Source organism: Loxodonta africana, chromosome 3 (assembly GCF_030014295.1).
Source record: "Loxodonta africana isolate mLoxAfr1 chromosome 3, mLoxAfr1.hap2, whole genome shotgun sequence".
Taxonomy (NCBI): Eukaryota; Metazoa; Chordata; class Mammalia; order Proboscidea; family Elephantidae; genus Loxodonta; species Loxodonta africana.
The window spans coordinates 5,979,773-6,002,292 of record NC_087344.1 but is presented as its reverse complement, the minus strand read 5'-3'; the positions used below and the strand labels follow the sequence as shown (position 1 = coordinate 6,002,292).

The following is a 22,520-nucleotide window of genomic DNA, read 5'->3' as shown; positions in this document are numbered from 1 at the left end:
CAACTCGACAGCCATGGGTTTCTCTACATTTGCTGATTCCATGTAAGTGAGGTCACACAGTGTTTGTCCTTCTGCCACTGACTTATTTCGCTCAGCCTGATGTTTTCATAGCTCATCGACATCACGGCAAGCATCAGGACCTCATTTCTCTTTATGACTGCATAATCCATTGTTTTAATAGGAGTCTCTGGGTGCTGTAAACGGTGAGGGTGCTTAGCTGCTAACCAAAGGGTTGGAGGTTCAAGTCCACTCAGAGGCATCTCGAAAGAAAGGCCTGGCAATCTGCTTCCAAAAAACTCAGCCACTGCAAACCCTGTGGAGCGCAGTTCTCCTCTGACGCACTTGGGGCCACCGTGAGTCAGAGCTGACTCAATGGCAGCTGCTCTTTTTTCTTAGAGCGGTTTTTGGTTCACATGAAAACTGAGCAGAAAGCACAGAACCTCCACGCACGGGTGTTCTGCTATCATTAGCCCCTTGCATTCCCGTGGTCCCCTTGCTAAAGCTCATGAACCGATATTGACAGATGGTTTTTACTGAAGTCCACAGTTCACGTGAGGGCTCAGTCCTGGTATGGCACAGTCCTCTGGGTTTGACAGATGGGTAATGTCATATGTCCACTGCGACATTGTTGTGCAGAATAGTGTCACAGCCCTAAAAATGCCCTGTGCCCCCCTTATCCTCCTTCCCCCCTCCCCAAACCCCTGGCAAACACCCATCCCTCTTTCTGCCTCTATAGTTTTGCCTTTTCCAGAATGTCATCTGGTTGGATTGTACAGTATGTAGTTTTTTTCAGAATTCCTACACATTTTCAGACCCCTTTTCACAGAAGAGTGGGTGCTGGGGTGGGTGGTCTGCATCAGTGTGGGGGTCTGGGGCTGTGTACCCCACAGGCTGCTGAACCTCAAGTTTATGTGTGGGTCCCTGCCTGCTCCCCAGTTGCTGTGTGTTTCTGACTCTCTGCCTACATTTCCACCATTCAGTCACTGGGCAGGTATGAACTGAACTCCTGGTACGTGCCGGGCATTGCTGGGGACAACATAGTGGCCAAGGCAGACACAACCCCTTCTTCACAGGGCTCATAGTCCAGTAGGGGAGACAGACACATAGCCAGGCAGTTACAGGTACTGGGGGGGCAGATAGAGGGGTTGTGATGGGAACCCCCTGGGGTGCTATGGGAAGGGGGGGTGCTGAGGTTTCCTGCATGAAAGTAGCAAAATCTAACACATACACAAAGGGGCCCTGGTAGCACAGTGGTTAAGTGCTCGGCTGCTAACCCAAAGGTCCTGGTCCTCGGGAGAAAGAAGTGGCAGTCTGCTTCCATAAAATATCAACCAAAAACAAACAAACAAACAAACAAACCCATTGCCATCGAGTTGATTCTGACTCCTAGTGACCCTACAGGACAGAGTAGAACTGTCCCCATAGGGTTTGCAAGGGCTGGTGGATTTGAACTGCTGCCTTTTTGGTTAGCAGTCGAGCTCTTAACCACTGTACCATCAGGGCTACCCATAAAAGAAGATTACAGCCTAGGAAAAACCCTATGGGGCAGTTCTACTCTCATATAGTGTCACTAGGAGTTGGAATTGACTCAACCTCGACGGGTTATATAGGATTTATATAGGACTTATATAGGAGTCCCTGGGTGGTACAAACAGTTAAGCACTTGATTACTAATCAGAAGATTGGCAGTTCAAACCCACCCAGTGGGAGAAAGACCTGGGGAACTGCACCCACAAAGATGAGGGCCTAGAAAACCCCATGGGTCAATCCTACCCTGTCGCATGGGGTCACTATGTGTCCAAATCCACTGGACGGCACCTAACAACAATTACATTATACCCACTTACAACTGGGGAAACTGACGCCCTAGAAAGTTAAGGAACTTGTCACGGATGGAACCCCTAGGAGGGGGCGGGGCTGGGGCTGGATCCGGACCCTATAAATCTGGCTCCGGACCCTATAAATCTGGCTCCAGAGGGCAAGTTTTGAAAGCCAGGGCTGGAGGTGGAGTGGAGAGGATAACGTGCCTCCTCCTTGAAGAAACTTGGCACCTGGAGTCTTGTGACCCGGGGGAGGGGCGGGGCAGTTAGAGGATAACCGGGAGGGGCCGAGAGCACTGCGTCGGAAACCAACGCACCTGACCGCTTCGCGTCTCTGGGCCTTATAAAAAAAAAAAAAATGCCTTATAAAAAAGTATCTGGTCTTAAATGGGAGTGAGATGGGTGCCGCCTCTTGGGGCCGTCGCCAGACAGGGATGAAGTCATCCACGTGGTGCGCCCGGCCCCGCCAGCGCTCAGTAAATGCCGGCTGGTGTTATTATAATCATTATCCCATTATCATCGTTCATATTAATTAATTGGTACTAATGCTGCCTCATAGGAGCCCTGGTGGCGCAGTGGTTAAGCGCTCGGCTGCTAATCGAAAGCGGGGAGGTTGGAACCCACGAACCTCTCCACGGGAGAAAGACGTGGCAGTCTGCTTCTGTAAAGATTTACAGCCTTGGAAATCCTATGGAGCAGTCCTACTCTGTCCTTTAGGGCCGCTGTGAGTCGCAATCGGCCGACTGCATCGGTTTGGTAATTCTGCCTCTTGGCTCCCCACTGGGTCCCCCAACAAGACCCCCCCTCACCTCACTCCCGCCCACCCCACCCTCTTCGGACCGCTTTGGTCTTCAGTAAGCTCTAGGAGGACTGGAGCTGGGGGTCCGGGTGGGGGCACTCCTGGCGTCGCCCCCCACCGGGGACTGGGGTCCCGCAAACCCTCCCCGTGTCTATGGGCGCTAGGACCCCGCGACCCCGAGGGCGCCGGGGTGGAGGCCCGGCTAACCCCGAAGCCTCGCCCCTCCCCCTGCTGATTGGCTCGCTGGCCCCGACGCGCGGTTCCGATTGGCGGAGGCGGCCGCCGCTCCCGGGGTGTCCCCCGCCGCCGCGCCGCAGTCTCCCCGCCGACTGGCTCCGGGGCGCAGTGGCTGCTCAGGCCGAGGGCCGGCCGGCCGGCAGTGGTCTGCCAGGGATCGGCCCGGCGCGGGGACTTCGCGGCGCGGCCGGCCTGCCCCGAGGGCTCCTCGGCGGCCCCCAGACGGTCCGGGCCGGGGTGCCCCCTCGGAGCCGGGGGCTGGCCGGTGCCCTGGGCGCGGGGCGCCCCGAGCCGGGCGTCATGGGCCCCGGGCCCCCGGCGGCGGCGGCCCCGCGGGCGCTGTCCCTGGTCGCGCGGCTCAGCTACGCCGTGGGCCACTTCCTCAACGACCTGTGCGCCTCCATGTGGTTCACCTACCTGCTGCTCTACTTGCACTCGGTGCTCGCCTACAGCTCGCGGGGCGCCGGCCTGCTGCTGCTGCTCGGCCAGGTGGCCGACGGGCTGTGCACGCCCCTCGTGGGCTACGAGGCCGACCGCGCCGCCGGCTGCTGCGCCCGCTACGGCCCACGCAAGGCCTGGCACCTGGTCGGTAAGCGCCCCGGCCCCCCAGGACCGGCCTCCCCTGTCTGGCAGTCCCCCCAGGGCCTGAGCCTCCACCTGCTGTCAGCCTCATGGCTGCTGTCTGACCTGCAGAGCCTCTCCATCTGACTACCTGCCTGACCCGCCAGTGCCCCTTCCCTTTGACTGGCTGACCCCTGGGGGCACTCTGTACCTTCCCTGGGGTGGGCCTGACAGCCCAGTGCCCTTTCTGTCGGTCTGTCTGATCTGGCCTGACTTTGCAGCCTGCTGGCAGGTGGTTGGTTACCCAGACCCCCCTGTCCGAATGACTGTCCGGCTGTCCAGACACCTCTCTGTCTGCCTGTCTGTTCCCCCAGGGCACCCTACTTGAGCCTCTACCCCATCTAGAGCTACCTGTTTTTTGGGGGTTTGAGGGTGCTGCCTGGGAAACCAAGATTTGGGGGCCGGGTGGGACAGAAGGGTCTGGTGTCTGTGGCCTTCTCACACCTCCCACCTGTCGGACTCACTGGAGATGGGAGTCTGTAAGGTGTGTAATGGGCCCCCTGTGTCCTGGGACAGTGGCCCAGACTGGAGGGCTGTTGGGGAGGGCGGGAGGCTGGTTCCCCAGGCTGGGGCATCCTGTCACCAGTACATGCTGATAAGGCCACTGGGCCTGCCTCTTGGCACCCTCCTCTCCCCGCCGGGACCCTGGGCCTTGAGATTAGCCCCAGCCTCTTTCTCCGATGTTCTTCCTTGAGGTCAAGCTGCCACTGGCACCCTGGCATCTGAGGCTTGCCTGGCATCCTGGAGACAGGGCCAAGAATCATGCCCACTCTTGGAAACCCTGGGGTGCCATGCATGCCTTCTTACCCTTGGGGGCATGGACCGAGAGAGCAGCTGTTTGACCTGAGCAAGCCAAAATGAGAGTGTTTTGCAAGACGTAGCAGGGTGCCTGGCTCTCCTGGGCCAAAGACTGGGGGCCGGATTTTCAGGTTTCTGAGGACATGGGGACACCCAGCCTGCCCCTGGGTCAGTTTAGCCCACAGCACCTGGGGAGGGGAACAGGGAGAGACAGGGGCCATGGACTTCAGGTGAGGTACTGCCTCTTCTAAAAAATGGGCATTTGGGTCCTCCCTTCTTTCTCTCCAGGTTCTAAAACGCAGTTTTATTCATAATAGTTGGGTAAACTCATTGACAAGGAGCCCTGGGGCTGCTAACCGAAAGGACAGCAGTTTGAGCCCAACCAGCGGCTCTGTGGGAAAAAGACCTGGCCATCGGCTTTCATAAAGATCACAGCCTAGGAAGCCCTATGGGGGCAGTACTGCTCTGTCACATGGGGTCTCTACGAGTCAGAATTGAGTGCAAGGTACCTAACAACAACAACAAAGTCATTGACAAACAAAATAATCCCTGAGCTGAACCTGGGAGAGACAGAGAAGGAGGTGACTCTTTTATGTGGGGTTGAGCCAGCCAGGGACCCTGTTGGGGTGGGAATGGTCCCTGGCAGGTGCAAAGGCCCTGAGGTGGATGGGGCCCATTACCAGTTCAGAGCTTCTTTCATAGAGGGGAGGCCTGAGGTTCAGGGAGGGCTCTGCCTGGTCCCCCCAGGAAGAGTCTGAGGCCCCCAGCAGGGGCAGGGTTAAGGAGGCTGAAAGCACCTTTGTAAGCAAAGAGGTGAACCCTTTGAGTTTATGCAGAACAGGCCTGGGGACCCAGCACCAAGGCTTCTACCTGTGGCCCTCCCCCACGTTGGTCTCCCCCAGCCCAGCTCGGGTGGGCAGTGGGGAGGCCCAGGAGGGTCTGTGGAAAGAGGAAGCCAGGGCTGCTGATAAGGTGACCTGAAGGAAGGTCACCCGGGTAATAGTGCCCACTTCTCCATTTTACCCCTGAATCTGTGGGTGGTGGGGTGATACAGGAACCCTGAGAGAACCTGGCACCCACACCCAGGCATTTATACTCCCGTGGGTTCCAGATGGCGAGACTGGAATTCCTAAGGAAAAAGTAGAGCTCTGGAAAGGAAGTCTTCCTGGGCGAGGGGGCATTAACTTTGGGGTGTTGAAGGATGAGTAGGAGTGTGTGTGTGTGTGTGTGTGTGTGTGTGTGTGTGTGGCCGGAGGGAGGACATTCCAGGCAGTGAAAATAGCTTGTGGGAAGGCATGAAATATCATGGCCTTGAGGCTCAGGGAAGGAACCCTGGGGGTGCAGTGGTTAAAGCACTCAGCTGCAAACGAAAATGTCGGTGGTTTGAAACCACCAGCTGCTCCATGGGAGAAAGAGGTAGTGATCTGCTCTTGTGATGATTACAGCCTTGGAAACCCGACGGGGCAGTTTTACTCTGTCCTGTTGGGTCGCTGTGAGTCAGAACCGAGTCCACAGCAGTGAGTTTGGTTCTTGGTTTGGAGGCTCGGAGTGGCAGGAGCTTCAACTTTCACACGTGAACTCTCAGTCCTACGCCAGCTCGGCCAGGCAGGGCCTTTTATTCTCTCCGTTTTCTGGAACCTGAGGCCCAGAGAGGCAGTCACCTGCCCAGGTTGGTCCAGCCCGGCAGCCGTGCTCCACCAATGGTTAACCAGGTCTGCTGGACAGTGGCAGAGGCTGGCTGCAGTGCCCTGAGCAGAGTCCATGGCTCCGGTCCCCAGGGAGCCTTAGGCTTCCGGGAATCCCCGCCCAGGGGCCCCCTCCTGGCCACCGGTTCCAGAGAAACAGGGTGGTTTTGGTTTCACTTCCCAATCCCAGGACAGAGGGTGTGGCCCCCGTGGGTCTGAGCAATGAGGTCATCTCCGGAGGCTGGAGGAAGCCCAGCTTCCAGACAGAGGCCAGGGCCTCCTTCAGGCACTCCAGGATGGGAGGAGAAGGGTGCAGGGCCCACAGGTTGGCTTCGCAGCCCCATGGTTCACTCACTGGGCCTCAGTTTCTTCATCTGGAGAGTGGGCATAATAACGCCTGCCCCTTAGGGTTGTGAATGGAAGCTGCTGTTATTGCTAACCACTCATTCAAAAGATGTCGATGTGCCAGGCTCTGTGCTGGGTGCCAGGGACACCCAATGACGCGTAGAGCCCTGGTACCCACCTCCATGGAGTCCTCAGTCTGGCGGGGGAGGCAGGCAGGAAACAAGCAAATAAACAGAATTCCTGTGTGTGCCAGGGGGTGGGAGGCAAAGGAAGCAGGGTCCCAGATAGGGAGCGTTTCCTGGTGGGTGCGCAGAGCCCTTCTCTGGTGGCAGCGGGCGAGGGAGCTGACTTCTTGCTGCTGTTCTACCTGGGTGCCAGAGAGGGTGCTGCTGGCTGTGGCTGGAGGAGCCAGGAGTCAGCAGGAAGGGCTTCAGTGAGGTGGTGTTTGAGCTGAGACCTGAGGGATAAGAAGGATCCAGACTTGCTAAATTGTGGGGGAAGAGCGTTCCAGGCAGAAGGAACAGCTCGTGCAAAGGCCCTGGGGCAGGGCTGTGCCTGGTGAGTTGGAGGAACAGCCAGGAGGTCCACAAGGCTGGAGTGTAGGAAGTGAGTGAGGAGAGAGAGGAGGAGGGAAGAGCAAGGGAGGAGCTTTCTGGAAGAGCTTCCATTTCTTCTAAAGTATTGTTTTTTCTGAGCATATGGAGAAAAGGGCCTGATGTAGGCATTAGTCTGTTTCCCAGCCTGTGTCCCCAGAGTCCAGGACACCATTCTAGGGAGAGGCCCCCTCTGAGCTGACTGGTCCAGCCCACTCCTCCCAGGCCTCCTGCCTCCTGGGACCCCACTCTGGGTACCAGGCTAGGGTGGGATACTTGATAACGACTATGTCGTTGTCAGAGCTGGGGAGAACAAGGCCTTCTTCCCCGTGGGCGAAGCAAGAAGGGGAAGGTGTGGGTGCAAATGGTGCCTCTATGGTGAGCAGACCTCAGGCGGACCGCAGGAGGCCCTTCAGCCTGCTGTGCCTTGGCTTCCCCTTCTGTCACCAAGGGGACAACCTCTGGGAGCCCTGGGCTGCTATGGGTACGCCAAGTTCTTGCCCCTGTGTCTCACCTGGCCCCATGTCGGGGCTGTGCCTCATTATGACGTATGACCTCACTAGAGCCCCAGCCTGTTTTGTGCCTCAGTTTCCCACCTGACCACAAGGGTGTATACCTCAGGAAACCCTAGACTGGTGCGTGGAGGCCTCTCTTCTCTGTCTTATTTGGCTCTGTGATCCCAACCAACGAAAACCCAAATCCGTTGCTGTCAACTTGATTCCAACTCATAGCGACCCTATGGGACAGGGGAGAACTGCCCTATGGGGTTTCCAAGGAGTGGCTGGTAGATTCGAACTGCTGAACTTTTGATCTCAAAGGGACTAAAAAAAAAAAAAAGAAATCCCTCAGTGCCTTAGTTTCCGCATTTGCCATGGACACTATATACCTGGAAAGCCCTGGGATGCTGACCCCCGCCCCACTGTGTGACTTTGGGGGAGTGTCGCAGCCCTTTCTGTGCCTCAGCTTCCCTCCCATCACACCCCGAGGAGTGCAGGAAGGCAGGGTCCCTGCCTGCAGTGTCCCCGGGATGTGAACCCCGCCCCACCTGGCTCCCCACAGGCACCGTCTGTGTCCTGCTCTCCTTCCCCTTCATCTTTAGCCCATGCCTGGGCTGCGGGGCCACGACGCCCGAGTGGGCTGCCCTGATCTACTACGGGCCCTTCATCGTCATCTTCCAGTTTGGCTGGGCCGCCACGCAGATCGCGCACCTGAGCCTCATCCCCGAGCTCGTCACCAACGACCACGAGAAGGTGGAGCTGACGGCTCTCAGGTACTGCCTTGACATCCCACGGCCGCCCTCTCTGCCTGGCTCTGGGGTTCTGCATGGCGCTGTACTAGGCAGCTGTTGCTGACTAACAGATTAGCCCAAAGCTTAGCGGCTAAAAACAGCACTTGTGTGATCTCACAGCACGGCTGGCTTGGGGCCTTTGCAATCAAGGTGTTGGCTGTGGCTTGGTTCTCCTCTGAGAGTTGGGGTCCCTCCTCTTCCATGCTCATTTAATTGTTGGCAGCATTTGTTTCCTTACAGACCTCATGCTGGCTACCTTCTCTGAGGCCAGCAGAAGAACCTCTCTGATCTTGGGGACCACCTGATTAGATCAGGCCCACCCAGGGCCATCTCCCTTTTGATTAACTCAAACTGATTAGGGAGCTTCATGGCAGCTGCAGAGTCCCTTTACCTTTGCCACACACTGTTACCTAAGCCCTCTTTCCCACCCCACCCCTCCCCGTCTGTCAGTCTGTCATACTATGGTGGCTTGCGTGTTGCTACGCTGTTGGAAGCTCTGCCATTAGTATTTCAAATACCAGCAGGGTCACCCATGGTGGACAGGTTTCAGCAGAGCTTCCAGACTGAGATGGACTAGGAAGAATGGCCTGACAATCTACTTCCCAAAATCAGTCAGTGCAAAAACTATGGCTCACGACAGAGCATTACCTGATACAGGGCTGGATGGTGAGCCCCTTAGGTTGGTTAAGTGCCCTCGAGTCGTTTCCAAAGCAAGCAACTGAAGCACAACAGAAACGCTGCCGGATCCCGCGCCATCCACACAGTCGTTGCTGCTTTTGAGCCCATTGTTGCAGCCGCTGTGTAAATACATCCCCTTGAGGGTCTTCCTCTCTGTTGCTGACCCTCTACCAAGCATGATGTCCTTCTCCAGGGACAGGTCTCACCTGATAACGTGTCAAAACTATTAAGACGCAGTCGCGCCATCCGTGCTTCCAAGGAGCATCCTGGCTGTACTTCTTCCAAGACAAATTTGTTCGTTCTCTTGGCAGTCCACGGTACATTCAATGTTCTTCGCCAACACCACAATTCAAAGGCGTCAACTCTTCTTCGGTCTTCCTTATTCATTGTCCAGCTTTCACACGCATATGATGTGATTGAAAATACCATGGCTTGGGTCAGGCGCACCTTAGTCTGCCAGGTGACATCTTTGCTCTTCAACACTTTGAAGAGGTCCTTTGCAGCAGATTTACCCAATGCAATGCGTCTCTTGATTTCTTGACTGCTGCTTCCATGGCTGTTGATTGTGGATCCAAGTAAAACGAAATCCTTGACAACTTCAGTCTTTTCTCCGTTTATCATGATGTTGCTCATTGGTCCAGTTGTGAGGATTTTTGTTTTCTTTATGTTGAGGTGTAATCCATACTGAAGGCTGTGGTCTTTGATCTTCATTAGGAAGTGCTTCAAACCCTCTTCACTTTCAGCAAGCAGGGTTGTGTCATCTGCATAATGCAGGCTGTTAATGTGTCTTCCTCCAATCCTGATGCCCCGTTCTTCTTCATATAGTCCAGCTTCTCGGATTATTTGCTCAGCATACAGATTGAATAGGTATGGTGAAAGGATACAACCCTGACGCACACCTTTCCTGACTTTAAACCAATCAGTATCCCCTTGTTCTGTCTGAGCAAACACCTCTTGATCTATGTAAAGGTTCCTCATGAGCACAATTAAGTGTTCTGGAATTCCCATTCTTCGCAGTGTTGTCCATAATTTGTTATGATCCACACAGTCGAATGCCTTTGCATAGTCAATAAAACACAGGTAAACATCTTTCTGGTATTCTCTGCTTTCAGCCAGGATCCATCTGACATCAGCAATGATATCCCTGGTTCCACGTCCTCTTCTGAAACCAGCCTGAATTTCTGGCAGTTCCCTGTCGATACACTGCTGCAGCCGTTTTAGAATGATCTTCAGCAAAATTTTGCTCACCTGTGATATTAATGATATTGTTCTATAATTTCCACATTCGGTTGGATCACCTTCCTTGGGAATAGGCCTAAATATAGATCTCTTCCAGTCAGTTGGCCAGGAAGCTGTCTTCCATATTTCTTGGCATAGACGAGTGAGCACCTGCAGCGCTGCATCTGTTTGTTGAAACATCTCAATTGATATTCCATCAATTCCTGGAGCCTTGTTTTTCGCCAACGCCTTCAGAGCAGCTTGGACTTCTTCCTTCAGTACCATCGGTTCCTGCTCATATGCCACCCCCTGAAATGACTTAATGTTGACCAATCATTTTTGGTATAATGACTCTGTATATTCCTTCCATCTTCCTTTGATGCTTCCTGGGTCATTCAATATTTTCCCCATAGAAACAAGGCTTAAATTTTTTCTTCAGTTGTTTCAGCTCGAGAAATGCTGAGCGTGTTCTTCCCTTTTGGTTTTCTAACTCCAGGTCTTTGCACATGTCATCATAATACTTTACTTTGTCTTCTCAAGCAGCCCTGTGAAATCTTTGTTCAGATTTTCATCATTTCCTCCTTTCACTTTAGCTACTCTACGTTCAAGAGAAGGTTTCAGAGTCTCATCTGACCTGTTTTAGTCTTTGCTTTCATTCCTGTCTTTTCAATGACCTCTTCCTTTCTTCAAGTATGATGTCCTTGATTTCATCCCACAACTCATCTGGTCTTCAGTCAGTAGTGTTCACTCTGTCAAATCTATTCGTGAGAGGGTCTCTAAATTCAGGTGGTATATACTTAAGGCCATACGTAGGTCGTAGGTCGTTCCTAGGTTGGAAGGCACTCAAAATACCCAGTGGCCACAACAGTGGACTCAAGCATACCAACAATCATGAAGATGGTAGAGGACCCTGCTAAGTTTAATGCTGTTGTATGTGGGATTTCCAGGAGGTGACTCCAGGACAACTAACAACAACAAGCCCTCTTTCAAAGGATCACCTGATTAGATCAGGCCCACCTAAGATTATCTCCAAGTATTAACCCCGAGTCAAATTGATTAGGTACCTTAAATAGATCTGTAGAAGGTCACGTAAGTGATATCCCACCATATTTACAGGTCCTGCCCACAAGGGGAGGGGATTATACAGGGTGTGTACCCCAGGGGGGCAGGAATCTTGAGGCCATCTTAGAGTTCTGCTCACCACTCATGGGTACAGTTGATGCCTGGCTTATCCACTGACTTGCTTGAGGCACTAAGGAAGGTTATGTGCTATAGGACAATAAAAAGAGCATGCATTGAGCACTCGCTGTGTGCCAGGTGCTGTTCTAGGCACCTGACAGGCATTATTACTCCCTTAATCTTCACAACTCCAGGGGATGGGTTACTTCTTTCATTTTCCAGAGAAGGAGACAGGCCCAGGGAGGTCGTGTGGCCAAGGCCTGTACGTGGAAGTGCTGGGGTTTGAACAGAGTGGGTCTGTGGGAGGCAGGTTGTAGGAAAAGGGAACAGGGGTCAGTTCTAGGCAGAGGGAACAGCATGTGCAAAGGCGGCCAGTGTGGCTGGCACTCAGAGCAGGGCTTGGCTCACAGCCTTGACAGGAACTAAGCACCTTAATTAAACACATATATGTACCGTGCTTATTTTCAAGTGAAGTTCTATTTTCACATGGCAATATGCTCAATACATGTGTGTTACTCTTGCCGTTTTAACAATGTCTTCGCTGGGGGCCCACCCTATCTCCAAATCAGCCCGTTTGTCCCCAGCCCTGCCCACCACGGCCTCCTCCCCCTCCCCCACCTTTAGTTCCCCATTATGGTCCTCAAAGGCATGGGCACTAACGGTGGGGATTGCCCAATGCCCGGGGCCTCTGGGGGCAGTAACAAATGGGAGACGGGCTAGATCAGCTGAGGCCAAGTTCTGGGGCGCGTGCTATGTTTAGGCACTTCACCAGCCAACCTTATTGTATCTTCACGTTGACCTCCAGAGGTAGGATTGCCCTTACTCTCAGAAGGGGAAACTGAGTCACTGTGTAATCCAGAGGCTTCCCGTCATCCCTGGTGAGCCCCTGGAGGGACGTTGCTCCAGGGCTGCAGGCAGAAGCAGACCCAGGTGACTAGATCATGGAGTTCTCGCCTGGAGAAGCCCAAGATCTGGGAACCAAGAATTCTAAAACCCTGGCTTCCCAGCCTTCTGGGCTCTGGAGCTGCAGCCCCGGAATCTCGACAACCACGACCCCAGATGGCAAATAGCGGTCACAATGGAGCTGTGAATCATCAGGTCATGTGCAGGCTGGGGAAACTGAGGCACCAGGACCTTCTCCAGGTCCCAGTGGGTCAGCCAGGGGTTCCCCAGATGCCTCAGCAGCTCTGACCATGTGTGTGGCCACCTGGGAAGGAAGTGGCCACGTGGTTTCCGGTGCGGCCTGGGCTGAGGCTTCCGCTCGTCCCCACTAGGTACGCCTTCACCGTGGTAGCCAACATCACCGTCTATGGCACTGCCTGGCTCCTGCTCCACCTGCAGGGCTCCCCACACATGGGGCCCACCCAGGAAGTCAGTGACCAGCTGGGGGTCCAAGATGTGCCGGTGTTCCGGGTGAGCTGGGGTCAGCTAAGGCCACTGCTGGCTGGGTGGGATACCCCAAAGTCCCTGTACTTGGGACCTGAGCCACTGATTTTTTTTTTTTTGCTGGGTTCCCAGAACCTTTCCCTGTTGGTGGTGGGCATCGGAGCCATCTTCTCGCTGCTGTTCCACCTGGGCACCAGGGAGTGGCGCCAGCCGCGGTTGGAGGAGCCAGACGAACACAGCCCTCTGCTGACCCCGGTGGCCCGGCCCTTGCTGCTCTGGAAAGACTGGCTTCGGGAGCCGGCCTTTTATCAGGTGCGTCAGTGGGGTGGAGAGGCATGGAGACCTGGAGTCATGCATGGTCCTTTACTCAGCAGGGCTGTAGCTCTGAGGAAGCTGGCAGGGACGGGAAATGAGCTGTCCCTCCATGCCGTACCCAGGACAGACATGACTCATCGATTACTGCTCTCTTCTCTGCCTGACCAACTAGAAAAAAACTAGAAAGTCACCACTAATTGATCCTGTGCAAGCTTGATGCAACCTGTTTGCATTCATTCCCTGCCTTGCAGGGGTGCTCAGCAAGCCTCTCCTCCGGCGCCCTCTGCTGGTGAGATTGGAGAAGGGCCCTGTCTCCAATTCAGGCCCCTGCCTTAAGGGCCTCCATTTGATCCCCCGGCAGTCCCTCTGTCTGTCTGCCCACAGGTGGGCCTGCTGTATATGAGCACAAGACTCATCGTGAACCTGTCCCAGACGTACATGGCCATGTACCTCACCTACTCCCTCAAACTGCCCAAGGTGAGCCGGGTGGGGGTAGGGCTGGGAGGTGGGATGGCCCCATCCTGCCTAGTCAGCCTGCACTGAAACGCCCCGTGCCCGGCTCTGCCCTGACAGAAGTTCATCGCGAGCATTCCCCTAGTGATGTACCTCAGTGGTTTCTTCTCCTCATTCCTCATGAAGCCTATCAACAAATGGATCGGGAGGAACGTGAGTGTGGGGCCGGCGGGGAGCCAGGGCGGGGGTGGGAGGCATCCTTGCAGCCGGGGCCTCACCAAAATCCAACTCAGAGACCTGGGGGTCTCAGATCCCAATGATTCTAGACTCCTCTAGATTCTAGAGTTCTCACCTTATAGAAGCCCAGGATCTGGGAGCCAAGAATTCGGGAATCCTGGCTCTCGAGCCTCATGGGTCCTCAGGGTCCTGGGCTTGCAGGGTTCTAGAATGTTCTGAAATGATTTAAATTATTCTGCACTGTTCAGTATGGTAGCCTTGTGTGGCTCCTGAGCACTTGAAATGTGGCCAATACAACTGAGGAACTGAGTTCTCCATTTTGATTAATTAATGGATTAAGGAGCCCCGGTGATGCAAAGGCCAAGCGCTCAGCTGCTAATGGAAAAGTCGGCAGTTCGAACCCACCAGCTGCTCTGTGGGACAAAGGTGTGGCAGTCTGCTTCTGTAGATTAATCCATAAAACCCATTGCCATCCAGTCGATTCGGACTCATGGTGACCCTCTAGGACAGAGTAGAACGGCCTCATAGAGGGCTAGCAGCCACAGCACAAAACCCTTACACCACCAGGGTTTCCCATAAAGATTACAGCCTTGGAAACCCTACAGCGCAGTTCTGCTCTGTCCTAGAGGGTTGCTATGAGTCAGAATGGACTCAACAGCAATGGGTTTTGTTTGTTTGGTGGCACAATGGTTAAGCGCTCGGCTGCCAATCACAAGGTGGGCGGTTTGAACCTAGCCAGTGGCTCCGAGTGAGGAAGACCTGCTCCTGTAAAGATGGTTATTTGTTGTTACCCGCTGTCAAGTTGATTCCGACACATCGCAACCCTCTGTACGACAGAACGCTGCCCCATCCCTGTAAAGACCACGGCCAAACCCTGTGGGTCAGCTCTCCTCTGTCACCTGGGGTCGCTATGAGTCAAAACAGAGCCGATGGCACGTAACAGCAACAACACTTAATGAATTAATCTGCATTTAGAGTTAACCACAGGTGGCTAGTGGCTACCATATTGAGCAGCACCATCTAGAACATTGTTCCACAGAGCTCTGAGAACCCCTGGGTCTCTGGATCTCGGAATTCCATGAGGTCAGGGCTGGTGACACCCTTAGGGAGTGTCCAGCTCAGCCTCCTTCTTTGCTGTGGGGAAGGGAGCCACGGCTTGAAGACCACTGAGGGTGTATGCTGGGCTAGCAGGTGCCCAGTGACATGCTGCCTGACACTGGGGTGGTCTCCCTGCAGCTGACCTACTTCACTGGCCTCCTGGTGATCCTTGCCTTCTCAGCTTGGGTGGCGCTGGCCAACGAGCTGGGCTTGGCTGTGTACGTGGTGGCCGTGCTGCTGGGCGCAGGCTGTGCCACCATCCTCGTCACTTCGCTGGCCATGACGGCTGACCTCATTGGCCCCCACACGGTAGGGCTGGAGGGCAGGGTTGGGGTAGGGGTGTGGTCCTGGGCGGGACCGCGGGCACCCACCACCCTGCCCATGTCCCCACAGCACAGCGGAGCCTTTGTGTATGGCGCCATGAGCTTCTCAGATAAGGTGGCCAACGGGCTGGCAGTTATGGCCATCCAGAGTCTGCATCCCTGTGTGTAAGTGCTGATGTCATTTGTTCATCCATTCATTCATCCAGCCATTCATTCATTTATTCTTTCATTAATTTGTCCAATCATCCAGCCATTCATTTGTTCATCCAGTCATTTGTCCATCCATCTATTCATTCTTTCATTAATTTGTTCAGCCACACATACATTCACTCATTCATTTGACCATTCCTTGTTCATTAATTTATTCATCCATCCATTCATTCATTTGTTCGTTCATTCACTAATTCACTCCTCCATCCATTCATTTGTTCACTCATTAATTTGTTCAACCATCCATCCATTCATTCATTCAGCAGGGGCGTATTGTATGCCAGGCTCTGCTCTAGGTCTGGAGACTCGGTAGACATGGCCCTGGGAGGCCTGGTCGTCCCTTACCTTGGACAGTTTATTCATTCAGCAAACATGCAGTCTGCTGTGTGTGCCAGGCACTGACGGGACAGTGTGTACTGTATCTGGAGGAATGCGGTAGGGAGTAGGGACTGAGGGCAGGGATCGTGGCAGCTGACAACCCACTGTCCTCAGACCCACAGAACTCGGGTTCCAGACCCAGATGATTCTAGACCACCGAGCTTGTGCCTTGCAGAACCCCAGGGTCGGGAAACCAAGGCTGACCTCACAGAGCTGGGGCAGGTGCCGGCTATGCTCATAACTGCACACATCAGTGTGTCCCTGAGACCAATGGCCAGCGCCAAGGAGAGCAACACTGACTGGGGCCTGATGGGGCTGGGGAGTCAGGGAGAGCTTCCCTGAGGAGGGTGACTGGCGGAGTTCTAGGCAAATGGGGAGGGATGGCCCATGTAAGTGCTGAGGCAGGACCAGGCCTGGGGAGTTGGAGGAACAGTGAGGAGGCCCCTGTGGCTGGAGCGGGGTGAGTGAGGGGGAGAGAGGAGGAGGGGAGGACAGGGAAGGGGCGGGTCAGGCCATGCAGGGCCCTGTGGGCCGCGGGGAGGGGGCCTGGGGGCTGTGAGCAGATGGACAGGCCCCGGCTCAGGCGCTCACGGGCGCCCTGTGGCGGCTGCGGGGTGGGTGGGGGGACAGAAGGGGTGAGGGCGGAGCCAGAGCCGACTGCACTGGTCCGGGCGGTGATGATGGGGCTGGACTAGGTGGAGGCTGGTGAGGGGGGAAGTGGGCGGACTTGTGATAGAATTTGAAGGCAGAGCAGGAAGGGGAGGGGAAGAGGGTCAGATGGACGGCGCTGAGTTGTTGCGGAGTAGGGAGAGGAGGGGGAAAGGAGGTGGGGGGCAGGTGGAGGTAGGAGGGGATGGGAGGGGCAGGCAGAGGAGGTGGGCGGGCTGGGGGCGGGGCGGGTTTCCCGGCCGTTTGGGGGTCCCCACGGGGGCCCACTCAGCCCGCTGGCCCCCCTCCCGCCCCCAGCTCGGATCTCTGCTGCACCGCCTGCGTGGCATTCTATCACTGGGTGATGGTGGTGGTGACGGGCGGCGTGGGCGTGGCCGCCACCCTGACCCTCTGCAGCCTCCTCGTCTGGCCCATCCGCCTGCGAAGCTGTGAGTGGTCCTCCCCATCAAGGGGGCCTGTGGGTGGAGGGCTGGGACAGGCCCCGCCCCCACTAACCCATCCCCCTTCTTTTGCAGGGGACCCTGGAACCCAATCCTGACACTGGTGCCAGCAGGGCTGTGTGCTTCTATGCAAATACAACCAGGCTTATGCAGATTGTATCTTGAGGGAGCTTCCAGAAGAGGTCTCCTCCATCTGACTATCACCTCAATCCCCAGCCTCCCACCTTCACTTGGCCCTGGGCTTAGTGAGGGCAGGATTGGGAGACTGGTGGCTTGTCCCTGTGGGGTGGGGACACCTAGTCAGCTTCTGATACCCAGCGGCCTGCGAGTATTTAGGGTTTGGGGGTCCCTGCTCCCCTCTCTGATCCTTTCCCGGCTCTCTAGATTGGGTGCCCCTCGTCTCCCAGGATCATGGGGGTCAGGAGGGGAGGGCCCCCAATGAGGCCAGGGGTTGCCCTGGGCCTGCCTGCAGCTCACCCCTTCCCTTCTGCCCAACTGGGGTCTCCCCACATTCTGCTGGCCGGGCTTCCTCCCAGGGACCTATGGCAGGGTCGTGGGCTGGGCCTGGACCGCAGCCGTGGCGGGCAGCAGGACTGCCCAGTGGCCTGGAGGGCCCATTGGGGCACGGAGACTCTAAGACAGTGAATAAAGTGTCCCCCATGGGCCAGGACTGTGGCCTCGGCTCTTGTCTACCAGAGACGGAGTGGGGTGACCCTGGGCATCCCAGCCTCCTTTCAGAGGCTCTGTTTCCACCCCCACCCCCCGCCGCCTTTGGTCCCCTGGGACTTGTAACTCCTTGCCCTCCCAACATCCAACCCGCCCCAAAAAACCAAACCAGTTTCCGTCAAGTTGACTGTGCCTCATGGCGCCCCATAGGGTTTTCAGTGGCTGAGTTTTCTGGAAGTAGATTGCCAGGCCTTTCTTCCTAGGTGCCCCTGGGTGAACTTGCACCTCCAGCCTTTTGGTTAGAAGCTGAGCATGTAAACCATTTGTGCCACCCAGGGGCTCCCCCAATGCCCCGCCTGTCTCCAAAGCGGAGAGAGAGCCCAGCTGAAGGCAGGGAGGTGGATGATGAGTGGTGGCCTGTGACGGTGGGAGGCGGGGGCAGCGGGGCAGCATGGCCTTTATCAGTACGTGGGTGTGTAGATGGACGGGGGCCGCTGGTTGGACGAGGGGCAGTAGGGCTCGAGGTTCCACTGCCGGTAGTTCTGGGTTGTGTATCTTGGGCGTTGGGGCGGGGACAGGTACGGCACGTAGTCAGACACCTGTGACGGTGGCTCCACCCCGTATCTGTTCCTGTTGACCACTGTGGGGCCGAGGATTGGGGTTGCCTTGTGTCCCAGCTAAGTCCCTGGGGACAGGTTCTGGGGACCCCTTTGGGACTGGAAACTTCTGGGCAATTCCCGCCCCCCCGCTCCTGGGTGGCCTTGTCTCCCCCCAACCCCAGATCCCCCTAAAGGGTAATTTTTCTCCCCCGGCCCAGAGAGAGCTGCTGGAGGTGGGGCAGGCTGGAGGGCTTCCCAGAGGAGGAGACCTCTGGGTCTTAGAGGAGGCAGAGGGTGGACAGGACTCAGGGCCCTGGCTTACCGTACTCCTTCCCCCGGATGTGTCTGTCTTTCCATAGCAGGCTCCCCCACCGGGTGCTGGGCGTCTTATACTGGGCGGGGATGGTGGGGTCGTACCATGAGGCCTCCCGCAGGCGCTGGGTGTAGGCTGCGGGTCATGGGAGTAGAGGAGGCGGTGGTCATTTCGGCTCTGTCCCCCGTCCCCAGTAGCCTGCAGGCCGGGCAGAGGTGTGGGGGCCATGGGGGAGCCCCGCGCCGGTATCCTGGGGACCTGGTGGTGCTCACCTGAGGGCAGGCTGTGCTCCCGGTGGCTGTGGCATCCGTGCCAACGCGTATAGGCGGCACGGTGGGAGCTGTCCAGCTCACGTGGCAGCGTGTACCAGGCGTCACGGGGCTCCGAGTTGGTCAGGCCCGTGTACCACTGCTGGCCGGCTGCGTCCCGGCCCATGGGCGTGTACTTCCATCGGGTTGCCTGCTTGACGGCCGGTGCCCAGCGGGGGCCCTCCAGGGCCAGGTACTCATCGCTAGGGGCCAGGTTGGGTGGCCGTGAGCCTGCGGCCAGGCCCTGTACCTGCCCAGCTCTGGAGTGGGCTCGCCCGTCCTCACAATGGGTGGGTGCACGGGTGGTGGGTGTAGGCTCCATGCAGGGGACTAGAATCCCTTCCTCCGACCCCACCCCCTGCCTGGCTCCTCCCCTTACTGCCACAACCCCCCAAGACCCCCGCTGCACCTTTAAGTTTTTTGTGGGTGCCCTCTCTTCCTGGCACACCAGGGAGGGAGGTCATGAGGTGCTGGCCACTCCCGGGGTCCTACGTCCTCATCCAGCTTTGACCTCCTCAGAGACCCAAAGATCCCTTCCTCCAGGAAACCCTCCAGCCTGCCCCAGGCCTGGAGGTGTGCGTGGGGAGGACATGGTCCCTGGCTGGGGCAAGGGAGGGGCTTGAGGGGTTTAGCGAGTGTCCAGGTTTTAGCCTGGCCAAGGAGGCATGGATCAGGAATGCAGAAGCGTATGGGATGCCCAGGCCCCAAGGAAGACCCTCTGGGCAGCCTTTGCTTTCCTGGAGGCCAGTGAGAGGAAAGAGGGTATGGTGTTCTCAGCTTCCTTCCTGGAGTTCTCATTTAAAGGATACTGTAACTGTCAACTACACAGCCAGGGCCTGGTCCAGGGATCTCCGGCTGGGGAAGGCTGAGAAGGCAGGGAGGGCTCCCTGGAGGAGGAGCGCAACCTGAAGATGAGGACGTCCCAAGGCCCTGGGACAGGAGGGGGTGGTTTAAGGGACAGAGATTCAAGGGTGTAATGCAGAGAAGGAAGTGGAAATAGGCTAACGACATCAAAGATCAAACCTCAGACCAGGTGCCATTACAACTAAATATATAGGGAAAATGAAAAACCCAAAGCAGGGTAAACTTCAGCAGAAGCCTCACAGACACTCCTTGGGGGAAGCGGCAGCAGGCCTTTCACGGTACCACGTGGGCAGCTGCGGCCTCCGTCCACTGGCAAACGTTTTCATTGCCCCAAACAAACCGAGCGCCGGTTAGGCAGGAACTCCCAGCCGCCAGTAATTTACAGCCTACTGCTCACACGACGTGTTTGCCTCATCTGGACGATTCACGTTAAGTGGGATCGTGCAGTGTCTGTCCTTCTGTGGCCAACTTATTTCACTAACGTAGTGTTTTCAGAACTGCGTTCCGGTTGATGGCTGAGCGGTAGCCGTCGTGTGGAGGGACCATGTTTGTTTACCCCTCCTCCGTGAATGGACACGGGTGGAGCCCACCGTTTGTCTGTTGTGAACAGTGCAGCTGTGAACACGGGGGTCCGAGTGTCTGCTAGTGAGTGGGGGGTGGGTGGACAGGTGGGCCCTGACTTCGGCCAGGTGGTCAGAGACTCAGGGAGCTGCCAGGTTTGGGTTGGTGGAGAGGGCTTAACACCAACTTTTTATACCCAATAAATGGCATTCACAAGAAGCCGGACCAGGCCCCCGGGGGGGTGGTGAGATTTGGGGTGAGGGTCCATGTTGTCCAAGACAGGCCTCACCTGTACAGCGGCGCAGGGAAGTCAGTTTCCAGGGTCCCCCGGGGGACGTAGGGCCGGGCAGCCTGCCGCCTCAGGGTCTCCATGTCTGCCTCTGCTCCCCTGCGGCTCCTGCTGTGAAGGCCACTGGGGCCATTGTTGACAGTAATAAAGGCCACCCCCGTGTCCTGGCAACAGGGTGGCTACCCAGGCCCTGATAGCCCCTCCCCCTCCTCAGCTGGGGGTTTGCACCAGAGGGCAGACGCTGGAGGGAGGGGGCCTTCTGGGAGGGGTATGTCATCCTGAACATTTGACATTTGGGTGTGGATGTGCTGGGGACAGTGGGGTCGGGGAGTGGCTATCTGCCGAAAGGTACAGCCTCCTGGGTCCCCACCCACCAGAGAGTCTCAGCTCTCTGCCTGGTCCCAGTGTCCTCTTGACTTCTGAGGGAGTGAAGGGAGGTGAGTGGCTCGTAAGCCAAATAGAAGCCTCTGGATTTCCTGTCCTGTGTCCTCCCCCCGCAGTGGAGACCGCTCCATCCTGCCGGGGGCTCAGGCCGGAAACCTGGCCCCCCCATGCCTCTCCGCACCCCATCCCCACCCAGTCAATCATCTCGGTCTCCAAAAGACAGCCAGAACCAACGCTGGGACCCCAGTGTTCACAGCAACGGTCACAAGAGCCGATGGGGGAACCACCCAAGTGGCCACCCTTGGATGTCAGATGAACCCAGCGTGGTCCAGCCACACGAGAGGGTGCTATGCAGCTGTGAAGAGGGCTGGAGTCCTGATACACACTACGACACACGTGAGCCTGGAGAAGGTGACGGCTCAGTGAAGACGGCTGGGCACAAAAGGCCTCGTGCTGTACCACTCCGCTGGTGTGAAACACCTAGAACAGGCAGAGCCATTGAGCCCAAAGTTTATTAGTGGTTACCAGGGGCTGGGGCAGGGGCAAATGCGAGACTGCTAATGGGCACAGGGTCTCCTTTTGGGGTGATAAGAGTCCCCTGGAGTTAGATGGAGGCAGTGGTTGTACACCGTGAACGCACTAAATGCCAGTAATTGTACACTTGAAAACGGTGAATTTTGTTATGTGTATTTTACTGCAACAACAAAATGTGAAAAACCCAAAACACCCAACTGCCTTCCACCATGTGCCCTGGTCCTGGCCACAGTCAGCCACTGCCCGCCTGGCCAGGGGCAGAAGGCCCCTCAGTGGTCTCTCCCTGTGGCCTGGTCCCCCTATGGCGGATCCGGCCCCTCCCCTCTCAGCACACACCCAGGGCTCCCACCTCCCTCAGTAAAAGCCCAAGTCCTCCCTGCAGCCCACAGGGTCCTGCACCACCGGCTACCGGCTGTCCCCTCCCTGCCTCCCTTCCTCCTCTGTTCCCCTCGCTCACTCTGCTCCAGCCACACGGGCCTCCTCGCTGTTCCTCTAACTTGCCAGGCCTGGTCCTGCCCCAGGGCCTTTGCACAGCCTGTGCCCTCTGCCCAGGGCAGCACCTCTGCCCAGTGTCTCCTCAATCTCCTTCAGGGCTACCTTGATCAGCAGGTTCGCAGTGAACCTAGATTCCAAACTCCCTCTTCCCCACCTCCCTCCAAGTGACACAATTCTCATGGGTTTTGTTTATTACTGACTCGCCCACCACCACAAGCTGGACCAGGGCAGGGCCTGGGCCTGGTGTTCGCTTCACTTAGCAATGTCACCTGAGAAGAAAGGGCCTGGACTGCCCCTCTTCTCGGTCATGGCCAAAGAACAAGGTTCCAGACCACCTGGGCCAGCCATGCCCCCAACCCTGCGCCAAGGCCCCTGCTCCTCCTGTAGCCCCTGGGCCTGGGGTGCCCCTTTGGCCCAGAGCCTCTTTGCTCCCCACAGCTACATCCAAACCACCATCCTGCTCTTGTTAGAGACCCGGCTCCCTGACTCGGGCCCCTGCCTCTCCTTTATTGGCTCCAACCCTCACTGCCGTCTACAGGGACTTGGTCACCCCATCCCATGCCTGACCCAGCCCACTGTACTGCCTCCCACCGTGACTCCCCACACTCTGTCCCCCCACACTGCCACCCCCCAAAGCCTCCCTGTCCTGGGGCCCCCAGAGCCCCTCTGCCTGGCCGCCACACACTCACTGCTGCACCTGTACTGGGTCCGCTTTTTGAATTCCTTTATTGCCAAAA

At 56.6% G+C, this 22,520-nt stretch overlaps 2 protein-coding genes across 2 annotated transcripts; one reads left to right on the top strand and one right to left on the bottom strand.

The window, feature by feature from the left end:
• Positions 1-3,141: 3,141 nt before the first annotated feature.
• On the top strand, positions 3,142-17,571 carry MFSD12 (major facilitator superfamily domain containing 12). Its single transcript, XM_064280278.1, has 10 exons — positions 3,142-3,445; positions 7,958-8,168; positions 12,536-12,674; positions 12,780-12,959; positions 13,347-13,439; positions 13,536-13,628; positions 14,889-15,059; positions 15,144-15,238; positions 16,628-16,758; positions 16,846-17,571. Exons 1-10 carry the CDS (start codon positions 3,157-3,159, stop codon positions 16,866-16,868), a joined length of 1,425 nt encoding a protein of 474 aa, XP_064136348.1. The 5' UTR covers positions 3,142-3,156; the 3' UTR covers positions 16,869-17,571.
• Positions 17,572-17,897: 326 nt separating this feature from the next.
• Positions 17,898-20,453, bottom strand: TEKTIP1 (tektin bundle interacting protein 1). Its single transcript, XM_003421913.4, has 4 exons — positions 20,371-20,453; positions 18,621-18,859; positions 18,358-18,483; positions 17,898-18,076 (listed from the first exon to the last, which is right to left on the bottom strand). Exons 1-4 carry the CDS (start codon positions 20,451-20,453, stop codon positions 17,898-17,900), a joined length of 627 nt encoding a protein of 208 aa, XP_003421961.1.
• Between the last annotated feature and the right edge of the window lie 2,067 nt (positions 20,454-22,520).